General features: G+C 38.5%; 2 protein-coding genes across 5 annotated transcripts in view; one reads left to right on the top strand and one right to left on the bottom strand.

Annotated features, from left to right (window-relative positions):
- LOC131675342 (L-aminoadipate-semialdehyde dehydrogenase-phosphopantetheinyl transferase) overlaps positions 1-5,262 on the top strand; it is a 64,204-nt gene extending 58,942 nt beyond the window's left edge. For all 4 annotated transcript variants that reach the window (XM_058954274.1, XM_058954290.1, XM_058954300.1 and 1 more), the window contains exon 2: positions 4,038-5,262. In XM_058954274.1, coding sequence (XP_058810257.1) covers positions 4,110-4,946 — 837 coding nt within the window. In that variant the 5' untranslated portion in view covers positions 4,038-4,109 and the 3' untranslated portion in view covers positions 4,947-5,262. The remainder of the gene's footprint in view (positions 1-4,037) is intronic.
- Positions 5,263-13,140: 7,878 nt separating this feature from the next.
- On the bottom strand, positions 13,141-17,510 carry LOC131663872 (uncharacterized). The gene is made up of 5 exons (XM_058934643.1): positions 16,703-17,510; positions 16,256-16,609; positions 15,245-15,968; positions 14,215-14,779; positions 13,141-13,767 (listed from the first exon to the last, which is right to left on the bottom strand). Exons 1-5 carry the CDS (start codon positions 17,508-17,510, stop codon positions 13,141-13,143), a joined length of 3,078 nt encoding a protein of 1,025 aa, XP_058790626.1.
- Positions 17,511-18,347: the final 837 nt, after the last annotated feature.

Raw genomic sequence — 18,347 nt, 5'->3', positions numbered from 1 at the left:
TGCAATGTCTGGTACAGTCGGTTTCATCGACAACGCACAGTTATACAATTCAGCCAACTATATGAGCAACCGGAAAACTTTTATCACCACTTTTTATAGTATTAAAAGAAAAAAGTGGTTAATTCGGTCCCATAGTGGAATCTTCATTATTTAGACCAGAAAATGTGCATGTGGAAGCATCTAAATCTGGAAAATTAACGACAAGTTAGTATATTTTTGTTTATTATAATGCAATGACATAAAAAAAGTTTGACATTTTTTTATTTTAGATCGTTTTAATATTTTGTTGAAAGAAGTTTTTTACCCAAATGTTGGACCTCAATCTGTACTTTTACTCGACTCTTGGAGTGGACATTGCGATAAAACTGTAAGGAAAACGATGCCGATAAACAAAATTGTTAATATAACAAAGTTGTTAAAAAAAATTTCCACAGGAACGACAGGGAACATTTCGTATCTGGAAAAACTTCGTTCGACGTTTATCAGATCAAGTAATTTTGATGGACTATGAAATAAATCTTCATTTAAGAAATAACATTATAAAAATACAGTCTCTTGTCCATAACCAGCTTTCTTCACCAAGATATACAAATATTTTTAAATACGCTTGGTATAAAAGCGGCTACATTGCTGAAAAACCAGCTAAAACAGATAACCCTGTTGATTTTAGCTTTGGTGATTCTTGCAATATACATTGCAAAGTACAAGCATATAAAAATGTTGGTTGGTGTAATTCTGTTTCAAACACTTTTTCGATGATTATCATTTCTGTAAGGAATTTGTTGAATGATACATTTTAATTTACCAGTAAATAAAAAAAAGAAAAAGATGAAAATTATTATGAAAAATCAAAATATATGTAGTATCGCGTACGATGGCTCTTACGTAAATATATTTATGTATCTACATACGAATGTAAATATATATGTATAGATCTATAAATGATAAGTAGACCTCGTGTTATTCTCGTATTTATTTTTAAGAGATATATCTCGCCATTTTGATACTATTAAAATAAAATGCATTAAACATATTTTTTTTGTCATAAATTATGTTTAAGCTACAGATATATTTTATCAAACAAAAATGGGATACCCCACGTACGGTGTAGAAATCAATTATTTGAAGAAAAAGCAACTGATAAACTCAATTCTCCCAAAGTTAGGTCTATTAGCCTACATTTGATTGGGTAAGGGTGGTTTATGGTGGTTTCGTGGGTTAGAGACAGGTTGGTTAGTTGAGGTAGCTCGCTCAGGCATAGGATTAAATTATTTCAGGAAATAACAAACGACTTAACTCGTGTTTCCCAGGGTTAGGAGGTTTAGCCTGCTTGTGTTTCAGTAAGGGTGGTTTATAAGGGTGGGGGGTTAGATAGGTTAGGGGTAGGTGGATAAGAGGTATGTTATACAGCTGGGATAACTCGGTTATGGTGTAAAATTCAATTATTTCAAGAAATAACAAACGATTAAAGTTGATTGTCACAGGATTAGGTGGGTTAACCTGCATGTGGTTCTGTAAGGGTGGTTTATGGGGGTTTGGTTAGAGGCAGGTTGGTTGTTGACTTTCACGACGCGTGAGCATGCGCAAATCCCTATGTATGTTTCAAGCCATCTGGATCCCCTACGAGGTGGCTTGAAATATATATTGTTTAACTACTCGCTGATTAATCATGATAGTCGCAACTATTTTGTAAAGAAAGAGGACAGGAATCATCAATAACAACAGTCCTTTTCATAGACATTTCTTTTATTCGCATTTTTATGGTTCGCCACTTACAAAGTTTCCGATGCGAATCTAGGCATCAGAAAAATTCCGGGCGTGCTGTCTTCGTGAGAATTCACGCACCGAAAACTAAGTGTTACCTCACAAATAACCGTAATTGATGCACGGGTATCATGCAACTCAAATGTATTCATACCTAGTAGTCGGTATCTCATCGGTTTTCGCGGAAAGAGATAAAACAATGGGCACACCAAGAATAGAGTGAGGCACCTAACCTGAGAAGGGTTGATGATGGTACGGCGAGCTGCTGTCGTTGTTGCTGTCCATCGGCGAGCCCGATTAGTTGTCGCTGCTTCTCCTCAGCACGGCCTTACTTGCTGCTGTAGACCATTGTTAAGAGTAACGTTAGCTAATCGTTTGACCCGACGTGGCTCTTCTCGCTCCTCTGATTTATGCTGCTACTAGAGCCAGTAGCTGATGGTTGGTGTCGACTTACTCTTCCTTAGCAATTCTTCACCTTCCTTTCTTCGTCTCACGCAACTTAAATTCTTTTTATAATCACGGTCGCTGATCAGATCAGTACTGTCTCATGCTCGTACTTCTTATGGTATTCTTTTTCACCCCTTCCTATCGGCCTCAAATGGCCGAGCTTTGCACAGTTACGCACACATGTGCGGGTCGCGCCCGGCGATACTACCTCTCTCGCTCTCTCTTTCTTCTATTCTAACCGCAGCTCTCTCCCTGTCTTAGCACCGGCCATCCCGCTGATTGTATCGCCCGTCACAAAAGCGGATTTAATATGGCGATTGGAAAGCTTGACAAATACGGAGTTTTTCAAGATTATCAAGATAGTATATTTCCGAAGGTATTCAATGGGCTGTATCCGAATTTGACTTGAGAATTGATCCATCACCTAAGGTTCTCGAGATATCCTAATCTAAAAGTGCAAAAATCATGGTTATTTGTTATGTTTGAGATTATGTAAAACTGTGAATATATTTTTTTCTAAAAATCAGTAAAACTATCACAAAGCAATTTTCTGGCCCTTCAAATTCTATTTTTAGATTAGTCATATCTTTTTATAGTAATTGATTGATATTTATTGTTTTAGTAGTTTTAAAACAACATTGAAATCACAGGTTACAGGGGTCGGGTGTTAAGATAATCGAGATTTAAGGGTCAAGAGTTATATGGTTACAGCTACAGTAGTCGGAACTTAAGGCAACTGGGCTTTAAAGGTTAACGTACTCAACTGTAATTAATGATATCTTGGTGAAAAAAGGATACCTGTTTGTCACGACTCTGCTTGTTTTTAGAAAAAAATTTATTTACATAACCTCATAGCAAAATATGGTGATTTAATTCACTTGCTCATTTTGATTCTGTTTGATTCATATGATTTGATACAATTTCAGTTCAGGATATCTGAATAATCTTAAGAGGTAGATCAATTATGAAGCCAGATTCCGATTCAGCACTTAGAAATCTAACGAAAATATACTATTACCTATTCGGAGTTTTTCCATTTTACTTTATCTCTGGAGTGTTCATTCGCAAAGACGAGCTCGTACGGCCTTTTCCTCCAATACTTAAAGCCGCATCGGAGTATTGTAATTGAATAATAAGAGTGAATAAAGAATGTTAGTAGATGAATAATTCTCGATAATCCCTGTACTCTCTCCCTGTCTCATAATTGCAGTACTCAAGATTGCCAGAAGATGAGAGCCCATTGACGCCTTCCGCAACGAAGCAAATGTGCCTTCTGTACCCCCACTTTTATAAATAAATAGGGATGCTACGTTATTTGGGCTATTTTTTTTTTAAAAGTGAATTGTGAAGTCAAAAATTAAAAAAGCGAACGTGTTACCTTAGAATTTTTATTTTTTTTAAATTTCCTTCATTTTTGTTATTATTTTTATCAGCTTGCATACAAGTAACAGGTTTCTTTTGGCACGAATGTACTATAAAGACTTTTTAGTCTACTTTATCGATAATGAATTGAATTGATAATAAAATTTATAAGGTGAAAATTTTTGTCAAGAACTCTTCTTATAAACCAAAGAAGGTGACCACTTACCTTTTAAACTATTTAGACTATACCTTTTACTATAATTTGTTTTTAATAACACTATTTTTAATATTTTCCATTGTGTTTTTAATAATATAACCTTTATTTTTATCACGTTAAATCGATACTAAATAACAGATACTTTTCTGTAATAAATTAATCTCTGTTAATAAATATGAAATATTATAGATAAAACATGTTCTAAGACATTAAATGAGGTTTTTATTGTAAAACATTTTTGTTACAGGTGCATGTTGAAAAGATTTTTTCCTATAGATATATATGATATTTTTAAAGAGGTATTATTACTGGAAAAATCATGTCGAGTATACGATGGGCCTTTAACATATCAAGATGGGAACCTACAGAAACAGAATTTACTTTAGCGTCTTCATGTTTACAACAAGAAGAGAAAAACCGCATTGGAAAATTTATTTTCAAAAAGGATATTAAAGCTTCTTTAGCTGGTCGATTGATGATTAGAAAATGTCTTAGTGAATATACTGGAGTACCATATAATTTAGTAGAAATCTCAAGAGATGTAAACGGTAAACCCATTTATAAAGACAAAAATTCAAAATTACCATCAGTAAGTTTTAATGTTTCTCATCATGGTTCATTCACGGTTTTCGCTGGTGAATATAATCACAGTGATATTGGAATAGATGTTATGAAACTTGAATATAATGGAAGAAAATCTCTCGACGAATACTTTCAAGTAATGAGTAGAAACTTTTCTTTATTAGAGTGGAAAAATATAAACGGAACTTTGAATACGACTGAACAAGAAAAAATTAAAATGTTTTGTAGAAATTGGGCTTTGAAGGAAAGCTATGTGAAAGCTGTAGGCTTAGGACTGAAGATTGATTTATGTCAATTGAATTTCGATATCCATTCAGATTTAAGCATTGATAATATAACTACAAATACTTCACTTTACATAAACAATGCTTTACAAGCTTGGAAATTCGAAGAATCGTTATTAGATCCTTTGCACTGCGTTATTGTTGCGCTGAAAAGAACGACACTTCAAGAAGACATTAATAAGAATGAAGCAGTTTTTAAACAATTAACATCGATTGACTTATTAGAATCAGCTATTCCAATTTTACCACCAGATGACCAATATACCAAAAATTTCTTTAGTAAATTATAAAATAATTATTGAATTTAACAATCACAAAGTATTGTAAACTATGAAAGTGATTATTCCATATTTATATCATCTAATGTTGCTTTTTTTAAAAAAACGTTTTTCGGTGATTTTCTTTGATGGTTTCCATTTATTTCTGAAGGGATACCCGAATATTCTACACTGGATAATCACCGATATAGCTATAAACATAATTATTCGAATTTCTAATACAATTGTTGAATATAATAATTAGGTACACTATTGTACACAATTTTATGAAATATATAAGTGAAATGATTTTTCACATGTTACTTCGTCTTAGCCAGCCAGATTGGAGTTTCTAGAAAGGTCTGGTAAAGTTTATGAGAAACTATAAAATAATTGAATTCGTAAATTTAACTAAACTTTAACTAATTGATTTTTTTGTTTCTGTTACCTATCATTTGTTTCCTTATTATATATTATTTCATTATAGTGCGTGAGTGTTACGTGCCAGTTTTGATGTCTCTTCAAAACTGGCGCGTGTTAGACCGTTTTTAGCTCCGAGTGGTCCTAACTCGGGTGGACCAGCCCTTCAGTACGGTACCCCGACCGTGTCACCGAATGGATCGCGTCTTCACCGATAATATCCGAAGTTCGTCCTTGCGAGAGCCAGGCGGCAGTAATCAGGCGGGAAAAAGGGAGGGGGGGGGCTTCGCCGATTGACTTAAATGAACTTACGCCGGTATGTTAGATAAGTTTATATATATATATATATTTTAATACGTCGAATAATACTTCTAATAATAATATCGCGCTACTATGTGGTTCGCGATTTATTAAAATAAATATTTTAGTTAATAAATATTTAGTAGATTTGAATGAAGTGCCGCGGTTACGTATGCAGGTAAGTAAGCGTGAAAGAACTATGAAGCATGAAAGCCAGAATTTTTAAGCAAATAGGTTTAACTAAAATGAATGCAAAATCGGCGACGGGAGAATCAATTGTATTGAGCTACAGTACAAAATATGTATAAAATAAAATCCTAGCTGTTCAAGTTCTCTAGATTTTCAACTTGAAGTTATTGGACACAAAATATTTGGTGGCTTCTGACAATTCATTGTGAAAATATTTTTTTATCAAAAAATTTTCAAATAAAAGCTGTTTCCCTCCCTCCCCCCTTAGAATCGTTGCCGTCCTCGGCAATGTATCAAGAGCCACAGGGTCTGCAATAGGTCGGTAAGGAATAAATTAGTGACTAAATTAGTAAATATACAAGGTCCTTTATTCCTAGTCCATTAGTATAATCGATGATAGCGTATAAAGAGGGGGGTGGGGGTGTGTACATGTATTTAACAAGGGAATAACCTGGTCCTAGATTATTATCCGTGCTAAATCATCCGAGATGTCCTGCGCCGTATCGTTGGTCCTTGCTGCTGATTCTGTAGGTTCAGCGAGGTCGACTAATGTCTGTTCTTTTACGTTACTGACATAATCAACATTCTTCATACTACAGCCCTTTAGGTGCTGGTCCCATTCTCTCAATTCTATGGACCTGCCGCAGAAGTGGTGTTTTCTTAGGTTACTTCCAATCTGTATATCGCAGAGTAACACGTGCTTGCCACGTTCGTTAGAGGTAATCCAGTGGCCGCAGAGATCGTGCTTTTCGTAGAGGTCCAACACGTTTTCGCCGTATTTTACGATTCTGGGGCGAATAAGTCTGGCTTTCAAATGGTGGCCAAGCTTATTCGCGACCACCCTTTCCGCGTCGGAGGTATGGATAAATGCGGCGAACCCCATTAAACCGTTGCCATTCCGCATCGGGACGTACTTTATGTAATCCATAGGGCCAGACTTTAGTAAGGTCTTATTTGCCATTACTTCGGTCCAATTATAGTGTAATAAGCAGTGAATCCTATTTAGGCGATTGTGTTTAGGACCAAGATTTTTTTGTTGGGGGACCAGGGCGGCACTACTCACGCCGGTGTTTTGCCCATCCTCGTCATCAGATAACTCTGGTTCATTAGCGGCTTCCGAGAGGTCGTTGCTGTCAAATATTACCTTCTCAAGGTGATAATAGGTCGGTAAGTCCTCTTCCAGTCCCAGAATTTCCTTGGAAAACGGTTTCCGATTGTTGAATAAGTGCTCGATTGCTTCCAGAGCATGAGTGGGGTCCGCAAAGTAAAAGATTGTGCATCCTATGCTTTCCCTGAATTTCTCGGGAATCGCCACGTCAATCATCTTTTCTAAGGGTCCATATTGGCAAGCGAGCCACATTGCTTCCGCTTTCCTGTTCGGGTCCATGTATATCATTGTAAGACCATAGTTTTCGTTAAGCATTGGCTCAACGTCATATCTGAGCCATGGGTCCATGTTAAAGGTCTTTCTGAAAATTTTAAGTATGGTCCTTTAGAGAGATAAATGATAAAATGTAGATAAATCGGAAGAGGGATGTACTACGAGAAGCGTTAAACGGGGTTTTACAATTAGTTCACGGGTAGTAGCTACAAACATGCAATTATTCAAGATATTATTTAATCGTCGGCGCGCGTATAACTAAGATTAATAAAAGTGACAAAGGTGATCACACTTGGTTTGAAAGAATTTCCTTTAAGCTACAAAAAGTTCATTTTTTTTTTTTTTTTTTTTTGAATAGATTTATATTTATATTTTAGTGTAATCAGCTTTCTCCTTTTTTCCCCATTTTATACATAAGTTTCTAAATATTCTCGCTCTTGGTCAATGTTTATGTTTATTTCATCCTCAGTTGGAGTATCAGCTTGGTCATTGGATTTCACGTGCTTGGATTCAGGATCAATCGTGGTATTGTTCGTGTTTATAACTATAAGGTTTGACAATGGTCTTCTAACTTCTGATTTTGGGTAACGTTCGTTAGCCTTTTTCTCTCTTATCCTTTTCTGATGTTGCCACGTGCAAGTCTTGTCATGGTCTGCGTAAATCGTAACCTCTATTTGTTCGTCGCATAACCAATGGTGTTTGGTTTCGTAGTCCTGATTCCAACGCCGTTTCTGTAATTGCGCGAATTCTGCGCCATATATTGGGTCACAACCTTTTACTGCTCTGTCTGCGTCAGTCGCATTGTAGTATTGGACATATCCCAGAGCCAATGATCCAGACTTATCCTTCAATACTTTATGATACAGTAAGGGTCCGAATTCTACGAAATGCTCGAAAAAGGCTACTTCTCTTCGATTTTCTTCGATACTCCACGGACGTCTGCAGAATAAGCGTGTGTTATCAAGCGGTCTTGGTGAAGATTTTCTAAAAACTCTGGTCCTTTTTGTGTGCGGCGAATCTTTAGTTATTAGGTCAGGGGTCCATGATTTAGTCCTCATAGCTATTATAGCATGTTCGACCTGGACGAATTTACATAACACAACCTTTACGCAGTTATTGGCCCTTTTTTTTAGTACATGAAACTCCTGAACTGGTCCGATCTGTTCCAATATGCATAGAAGTCCATTTAATGGCAGGTGGTCTGGATAAAGAATTTTTATAGTTTTAGGTTCTTGTACCATATTATTGATTACTTCACTCATGTCGTGTTTTCTTCTTCCCTTTTTTTTTTCTGAAACAAATCGTGAGTTGATCATATAAATATGTTAATAGTCATTAAATTAATTCTGCGATTTGGGTCTGCAGTGCAAGGGTATTGTCGTGTCGTTTTTGGGGGTTAGGTTTCGGTGCAGATGATGCTTTTGATTTTGTTTCGTTTTGGTCCAATGAATTGTCGCTTAACGTATGAACACTAGATTGTCTTGGTTCATCCGTACGTTTAGAATTCTTCCTGGTCCTAGTCATTTTTAGACTTTGGAAAATTGATGTGGTTCTTGCTATAGAGTCTCGGTTAGATTTACGAGCGTCGAGTGATTTGTGAGTTTTGGTGCTATGCGAGGTCCATGTGCAGTTAGTGCACCATCTATACGCAAGTGCAATTAGTAACATTATCATAATAATATTGATACTTAGTCCTCCGTAGATCAGTCCGGATTGGTAGGTAGTAATTTTATTGTGTTGACTTATAGTTTCTGCCTTCTCCATAATATCATTTAAGGCTTTTTCCTGGCTAGTCCACATTCCGGATTGCGGGACCCATTTTTCTAATTTTATATCTGAATCGAATAAGTGATGTACGGTAGGGTATAGAGTCGTTAAGTTGAGGTTCAAATCTGGTTTATATAGGTAAATGTTCGTGTCATTCCTTTTTGCTTCTGTTAACAGAGTCGCGTCACTCGAGTATCCAATACAGCCTGGGGCGATTTTGAGTATCCCTAGCCCTTGTATGTGGATCATCTGGCCCATTCGGTCCGGGCAAGCGATTCGTATAGTGTCCAGTTGATGAGCAGAGAAAATCCACGATCCGTCCATCGAAATATAATTCCATTGTGTCGTTTCCTGACTTTTCAGTACTATATCACAATGGTACAATTCATGGGCGGATGGTTGTATTAGCATTCCTAATTCACAGTTCTTATGCAGATTAACATCTAGAAGGGGTCCTTTTACTGAACATACAAAGGTGTAGTGAGTTCGAGTGCAATCTAATAGAGATTGATGGTCCATTTGCATATACTGTTTTTGATCTGAGCTCAAGGCTAAGTAAGGGTAATTATATTTTATGTATGCTGACCCCTTTTTAGAGATCGATAATTGTGGTACTAATATAGAATGCAATCTATATAAATTATAGTAATCTCTGTCCACAAGGGGCAAGTGCACTGCTATATATGTCCTTCTTTCGCGATGCGATGCATCGATTTTCGAAATTCTAACTATTTCTTCCACTCTGAGATGCTCCGTTGGAATAGGAAAATCAAGGTCCGTTACAGTATGTTTGATATCATTAACTATTTGGTGCAGCACATCAGTGTTTATTAAATCTGGGTGCACTTTTCCTTCTTTTAATGCGCGGAGAATTTCTAGGAATCTTTCTGAGCCTTTAATGAAATAATCTAATCTAGATTCCAACATTCTTCCAAAAGATTGTACAGAGATCATATATTCTAAGCGTGCGTTTTCATTTTCTAATTTTTCAAATTTTTGCTGCATCTGGGTTCCAAGCTGGAAGATTTTGTCACCATGTATGTCTATCATTTTGAATAATCTGTTTATTCCCGTGGTAATAATGTGTGTCCTTTTGTTAAAGAGGTTGATTAATGATTTCTGGTCTTGGTATAATTGATCGATGTTCGCGTCTATTTTATTCGTTTCGTCCACAGTTACTAATTCAAACAAACTGTGGCTTAAACTTCCTATCCCTCCAAATGGTATTAATCTTTTGTTCCTGATGCTTCCGGGCCCCCGAACTCTGGGTGGCTGGATGTTTCCCATGTTTCCGATTGATTCAGTAATTTCCGTTTGTAACTGTTGAAGCGTGAGCTCTTTTATATCCAAAATATCTTTATTTAATAGGTTGTTACACGTAATTCCATCTAGGTGTTTGGTGCAATTCCCAAGCAATATATGAAAGTCATGTATTATGGTGGTCCTTGCCAAGAAGTACTTCGTATCAACCGTAAGGTATACTTTACAATCTGCTCTTTTTATCCTTATGGGGTCCAATCTTTCATAATATAATCCTGGATTTTGGCTCAAATTTTCTATCGTGTAAGCTTGGGGGTCCGCAATAGATAATGCGAGTAAAGAGCATAGGAGAAGAAGGAGAAAGTTTTGCATGTTGGAAAGGAAGAACTTTTTTTTTCTGTAAGGTACGAGATAGTAAGTGTAGATTTATGGCCTTAAAGGGTAGAATTTAAATAGCATATAGTCAATGTTTCAATTTTAGCTTATCCACGTGCTTGCGTACTTTCTTTCCATTCGGAAATTCTAATAAAATATTTTTTCGATTTAAAATTTCGATGATTTTCAAAGGTCGTTTGTAGTAACTATCGGCCTTTCCTATTCGTGGTTCATTTAGGACCCATGCATAGTCTCCTACCTTCCCATTGAATGCGTTAGAATGTCTGTCATACCGCCCTTTTGATTTGATTTTCTCACGTATTTGATTTTCGCCGGCCGCTATCTTTAATTCGGTAAGACGTAAAATAAGATCTTTCAAATATTGGTTATACGTTCGTAATTTTTCTTCTCGCGGTATTTTCATTGGGAACCTAGCAATTCGTCCATATACTAATTCGAACGGGGTGTAACCGGTTGCTTTATGAATACTAGTATTATAAGTGAAAACCGCGAACGGCGTCAAACGGTCCCAATCGTCAAAGCGCTCTGAATATATACGTATAAAGTCTATCAAGAGCACATGGCTCCTTTCGAGTGACCCATTGGTCTGAGGCCTATAACCGGAAGTGGTTAAATGATGGATTTTGAATAGGTGTAGAAGTGATTCTACAATTTCCGACAGGAAACTGGTACCTCGATCTGACAATATTGCTCTAGGGGCACCGAATTGGCATATTAGGTGTCTGACTAGCGCGTCAGCAATAGTGGTTGCTTTAAGGTCCTTTATCGGTACTACAATTAAGTATTTAGTCAAATTACATTGCATCGTTAGCAGGTGGGAGTTTCCACCAGGGGTGGTCCGTAGCTTCCCTACAGTATCAATTGATACTTTATCAAACGCCTCTATCGGCGTATCTGTAATTAACATTGGTTCTTTTGTTTTATGCCGATCAATTTTTTTCTCGAGGCATCTCGGGCACCTTCTGACGTAATCCAGCACATCATTGCGTAGTCCAGCCCAGTGATACCGGGCCCTTATCTTTTGATAAGTTTAATTGACTCCCTTATGTCCTCCAACAAGACTATCATGTAAAGTTCGGATAATCTCTTTTCTTTCGTTCTCTGGGGGTATAATGGATTTACCATAGCAAATTGTAACCTTTACAGGACTGTTTTCGAATATTCTTATTAATATTTCGGTTAATAGTCCGGGCCCTAAGTCATCAGTATAATCTCCTCTCCGGGCTATACGAAAACTGTTCAGTTTTTTCTGCAGGAGCAATTTTTTTAAGTTTATTAACCCTATTTTAATGGCTTCTATACTAGTGGAGTCGTGGTACTTGTCCTTAACGATAATTGAGAAGATATATTTGTTTTTGTATTCGGTTGTTAAAATCTGTCCAATTTTGGGCTTCTGATTCTTCACGTTCCGTAGATCTATCGCTCCGATTTTCTCTAATAGTTTGGAGACGGAGGTCTTATTGTCGCAATTCCGTGAAATAAAATGAACAATGTTATCCCTCTTATAAGTTAAGCACTGTTGGCTCGTGCTGACATTATTTTGAAGGATATAATTCGCAGGTCCCAACGTTTGGTCACCGCTAGTTCCCTCGCTACTAGAACTCGGATTTTGATGATTTTCGGGTCTTTTATATTGATTTAATGGTCCCAAGGGTGGGGGTATCATGAGGAACAATTCATCCTCTACGGGTGCTTGCGAAAAGTGTAATTCTACCGGCGTTTCATCTTTCGTAGCCGGTTCCTCAGTGATAGCGTTTAGTCCCTTAAATTTCACTACAGGACGTCGCCCCTGAACCATGGGTGTACTTTTGGCAGTCGGCGCTCCTACCTTTATGCTTGGAGTCACTGAAATTTCTCTATGACGCGGTATTTCCGCCACCTCGTCACGGTTCTCTTCGTTGATTTTGTTCGGATACTCTTCATCGCTATCACTACTTTGTTCAATTTGTGAGGCAACGACCTTTTGAGATTTATCCACCAATTTTCTTATTCGTCCAGCCATTTCTTCATCAGTCTCATTTTCGTCATCGTATGGGTCGAGTTCCCATAGTGTTTCCTGTATTTCCGGAAACGGTTCATCACCGTCTGAAAAATGTGAAGGCATCTCTATGGTTTTGTTATCTTGGGCTAGACCCAAATCGTCCCAAAAGTACGATACGTTGTCCAAGCTTCTATGTCGACGTAGACTGGCTTCGAATTTCTCTGCCGATGTCCAGACTTCGTCTGGTGTTAGACTGGTCCTTGGCCCCCTCTCTGAACCGTCGTGGTTCCCTTGACCTGCGCTCTTTGCGTTTTCTTCGGAGGTTTCATCCTCAGTTTCCTCAAAACTCGCGCTAGTTTGGGGTCCAGTGATCGGTATTTCAATTGACTCTTCGTTTGTTTCAGATAAAACTCCCTCAGTCGTCGTACCGCTAGCCTTATTTGTCTTCGGGCTCTTCATTTGGGATTCTTGATCCTCACTCGCTTCTATTTCCGTTTCTTTACCTCTTCTTAGTCCGCTATATCGCGGGTCCTCTACGGGAGGCCGGTTGTCCGTACTGTCATGAGTTTCTTCGCGTCCCTATCCTCTACACCAGTCGAGGATACCACAGAACGTCTCGAGGAACTGGGCAGTAGTTTGCTCATATCCGCCTCAGAGTCCGACATAATCGAGCTTTGACTCTCTCGGTCCAATCGATTTAAAATTTCTTGCACGCGCCAATGTAATTTAGGATGAGCCGACTTTCGTTTCTCGTCCTCAATTGCATTTTTGTTTACAACTACTTCTATTTCGGAAGTATTTGCCACGGACTCATAGTTTTGGTCGGCCAGTTGTTTTCTCTGTAGGGTCTCCTCGATGGCTTCTGTACTTGAGTCGTCTGTAGGAAGTTCTGCTTCGCAATTCTTTGGCTCTTGGACTCTTTTCGATCGCATCTTTTCTTTATCAACTGACGCCCAGGTTTTCTTGTGTATTCCAGTAGACTTTGAGGTCGTGGGTACAAGCTTTTTACTTCTCGTTCTTTCCGCTACGGTGCTATGGTCCAACTGTGGTCTTCCTTTATTCGTTTTGGCCCCTACTGGTCTGCCTTTCGGTCTAGCCTCATTGGACGCGGTATGCGCTCTTCTTCGTATCTCTACCAGTTGTTCTGGATCTTCTTCGGTCTGTTCTTTAGTGATTTTCCTTTTAGTCGCTTTGTTTTTCAGCATCATTACTTGAATTTTCGGTATGTTTTCATTCAGTTCTTTCTCTTTTTGTTCCTTTTCATCCAAGTATTCTTGTAAATTTACCGGGTTCCTTGACAGTGCGTCGGCATTACAATTCAATTTTCCCGCCTTATACTTGAAGGTGTATTGGTAATCCGTAAGCTTGAACATCCATCTCATAAGGCGTTGTCCAGGGTCCTTGCGCGTATGCATATAGTTCAAAGGTTCATGGTCACAGACTAGCGTGAATTTGTTGCATAGGAGGTATGGCCGGAACTGATTCATCGCGTATAAAACTGAGATACACTCTTTCTCAGTGGTCGTATAATTTCTTTCGGGTTTACTTAGCAGTCTCGACAAATAAGCTACAGGCCTATCGACTCCATCTTCTTCTTGTGAAAGTACCGCTCCAATCGCGTAATCTGAGGCATCTGTAGTTAGCTTAAATGGTTTATTGAAGTCCGGAAATGTTAGGATCGGAGCTACACATAGGAGTTTCTTGAGCTTTTCAAAGGCTTCTTCCTGTGCAGGTCCCCAATCATATTCTTGTCCCTTTTTAGTAAGATCACTGAGGGGTTTGGCAATTTTTGAATAATCTTGAATAAATCGCCTATAGTATCCGGATAGTCCTAGAAAAGATCTAACACTTCTCACTCCTTTTGGTCTTGGGAACTTCATTACAGCTTCGACTAGTTTAGGGTCTGGCTCGACTCCTCGACCACTTACAATATGCCCAAGGAATTTTACTTCCCTACAAAGGAAATTCACCTTGTCGGGCTGTAGGACTAGTCCCGCATCCGATAGTCTCTCAAAAAGTTTGCCAACCTTCACTTCATGTTCATGAAGGTTCTTAGCATAAACTATTACGTCGTCTAGGTACACTAGCATCTCTACATTTAGCAGCTCGCGCAGCAATATATTCATCATTCTCTGGAATGTTGTCGGCGCGTTCATTAATCCTTCCGGCATCCTTTTATATTGGAAGTGCCCATCAAACGATGAAAATGCTGTCTTGGGCCTGTCTTCTTTTCTTAAGGGTATTTGTTGAAATCCGTTCGCAAGGTCAAATGTTGAAAAATAAAGGGATCCCCCCAGTTGATCTAATATATCCCCTATATTCGGTAAAGGGTAAGCGTCACCGACAGTTTTTTTATTTAATTCTCGGAAATCGATGACCATTCTCCACCTCGGGGTTCCATCACTCGCCGGGCTTTTAGGTACTATCCAAAGTGGCGAGTTATATGGTGAATTCGATTCCTCTATTATTCCGTCTTCCAATCGTTTTCTTAACGTTTGAGAAATAAATTGTCTATGAACAGGAGGGTGCCTATACTGTTTGGTATTTACGGGAATTCTATTTTCAAGATGGATTTCGTGTTCTATTAAGTCCGTGCAGGGCAATGGTTCTCCGGGTAATAGGAATACGTGTGGATACCTTTTTAGTAGTCGCTTAACGCTTTGGAGCTCGCTTGGACTAAGATGTCCGGTCCTGATTAATTGTAAGAGGTTCTCTCCCCTCTTCTTATATTGATCATTGACCTGCCTGGCTACTTTAGATTCCGAAACATCTTCGCCGCCAGAGCTGGAGAACTGCGATTTAAACTGTTCGAACGGCAAAATTTCTCTCGGGTCCACTTCAATGGTAACTTCCTCGTCATCATGTGTATTAATTGCCATGATTTTACAGGTATTATTTGCATTTGCGACTACTCCCTCTCCAAGAAATACCTTTTCGTCCTTCACGTCAATCCTAGGCAGGTAGCCTTCTGTCAACTCGGTTTCGATCAAGTTGATTTGAATAATTTGACGAGATCTTGGTCCTATAGTGTATTTGACCGTACCGTGATTGACCACGTTCTTCACTCGTCCGGGCTTAGAGTTACTAATCCTTTCATTTGCAAGCTGCTCTATCGCATAATCCAGGTCCGAATCAGTTTCAAGTTCTGATATTTCATCGTCTTTCGGTACTATGCGCATAGTTTTGATAAGATTGTCTTGTAAGTGTTCCATAGGCACATTAGTAGGTAGGAATGGTATCGGATTCATTAAATCACTGTTTACCATTAGGGTTCCATTATAATACGATATAACTGCACTCGTGTCTATTAAATAGTCCCTTCCTAACGTGCCATCTTCTTCAATGGGGAAATTATTCCACACTATATGGAATTTAGCAGGCTTGCCATTTATCGTTAGCAATACAGTGCCTAGAGTCGGAACAGTGTGTGCAGTTATCCCGCTCAGTGTAGTCGACTCTCTTGGGTCGAACCTCGTAGTCCAATGTAAGGCATTAAATTTTATAAGATTTACAGCCGATCCATTATCGACCATAAATACAGTCCACCGTTTATCGGTCTCGGGTATTCGAAATCTTACTCTTGTAGGCGCATGGATTTTATTATCTCTTGCGCCAGGTCCCCGATCTGCGGCAACTGCGACGACTGACTCGGAAGCAACGTCTCCGAATTTTTCAGTATCGTCATCACTTTCGCTGGCGGTACTCCCGACTTCTCCGCTTCCGGCGTCTGTCGAACTTCCGTTATCAGAGTTTTCGCCTGTTGCTGCCGATAATTCTGAGCCGGGGATGTCTGAGATGGGCCCGCCGCAGTCACTCCAGGGCGAGCCCCATCGGAGTTTAAATTACCGGGATTTCCTCCAAAGTGTTGATACGGTGGGTTCGGTCTCAACTCATTGAATCTCTGTTGTTGATCGTAGGCAATTGCCCCGTATCTTCGTCCCGTAGGGTTTTGAAACATGTCCGTATCAGGATTGTACAATCGTCCTGGGTGACTGCCGTTATCTTGAAAATTTTTATTCCGCTGGCGTCCCCTCCAATTTCTAAACATAAACTGCCTCTGCCCCTGGGACTGATTTTCCTGTTGTCGAGCCTGGCTTTCCTGGTTCTGATTTTGGTATTGTTGTCGTTGATTATTCTGATAAAATCGTCCGTTCTGTCGTTGGATAATAAATTGTTGCACTTCCGCAGGTAACTCTTCCCATTCTTTGTAGTATGGTTCCTCAGCTTCAACTTGCTGGTCCTGAATATACCCAACATTAAATCCACGGTTAATCGACAGCCACTTACTCATACTAAGGTCCTCATGTTTTGGCTTGTTCTTATTTCTAGTCTCTATGCGAAGGGCTTCCTTGTAAGCCTCCTCAAGAGACTTCGGCTGCTTAATATCGACTAAGTCCCCGATTTCTTTCGGCAGCCCGTCAATGAAGGTTTTAAGTGTGGAATTCTTTATCGGGGTCATCATGACATCACTATAATCAGTTCCAAGTTCTTCTTTCAGGGCGCTCTGTGCGCAGTTTAATAGAATATTGATACGGTCGTGAAAATCTCCGACCGTGTCCCCATTTTTCATTCGCAAATTATGAATATTTGAATCATAATAAGAGAAGTCCTTACACGGGGCAAATCGCTCCTTAAGTATTTTAACTAGTCCCTCGGTTGTATTTACGGTTTTACCGTAAATGCAATCTCTCGCTGGTCCCTTTAATTTCGCTATAATCAAGCGAATAAAATTTGCTTCTTGTTTATCATCTATAAGTGCCCTTCCATTACGGATGTCCTGAATAAAGTCTTTTAGAGGAACATTTTTTCCGTCAAATTCCGTGATTCCTTGCACAATACTTTGCAAAGTGAAACTTGCTGACATACTAGTTAGAAGATTTAAGGTCGCTTGTTCAGTCGCCATTTTCTGTCGTTTCTTGGGGTCAGATGGTAAGAGACAAAAATACGCGAATGGGAAGAAAGAGAAATAGAGGGGAAAGAAACTCTAAAAAAAAATAATATAACACGCGGTCACTAAATTGCGACCAAAATGATTATATAATATAAGAGTAAATAGTAATCATTATTATAGCTAAGGAAAAGCAAAATTCGATTAATAATGATAATAATACTCAAATAGGATCTACACCAGGTAAAAAGTAAACTCAAATTTGAATCGTTATTTTGGGTCTGACCTCCCTAACAGGAGAGAATAATATAAATTTCCTAGTAAGGCGTAAGACAATAAAACGGTCTAAACTTGCAAATAAATTTCTATCGGTCGCTCCCCATTAGTTAAGACTGTTGGCGTGTTACTGATCCCATCTAAATTTTTCGCTAATCCTTATTATTTAAAAGAAATAAGAGAAGGGTGAAATTAATCATTACAACCCACTTATCAGCAAAAAGAAAAATAGATAGAAAAAAAAACTTCACCTTCATAAAAGTATTAAAACAAAAGTACTTAGCGAAAGTAATTGTTTCAATTAAAATTGACCAAAAGGCAGGTGACCGCAAAACCTCTAGCTCAATTTCGTTAATATTTGCAAGCTAATTAGAAAACACGAGGAATTGACTCGAACAGGAAGAATGCAGAAGAAAAGAAAGAGAGAAAAGAAAAAAAAAAAAATAAACTCAGTCAGCAAAAGAAATTCGAGCGCGTTCAAATTTCCCGTTGGTTTCAGCTAAATCAAACGCGTGAGAAAGAGCGAAAATTTCTTCCTCGCTAAACCTCAATTATACGCCGGAAGAAACGCTTCGG

Source organism: Phymastichus coffea, unplaced genomic scaffold (genome assembly GCF_024137745.1).
Source record: "Phymastichus coffea isolate CEN01 unplaced genomic scaffold, Cenicafe_Pcof_1.1 PCOF00001, whole genome shotgun sequence".
Classification (NCBI taxonomy): Eukaryota; Metazoa; Arthropoda; class Insecta; order Hymenoptera; family Eulophidae; genus Phymastichus; species Phymastichus coffea.
This window is presented reverse-complemented; position numbering and strand designations above follow the sequence as displayed.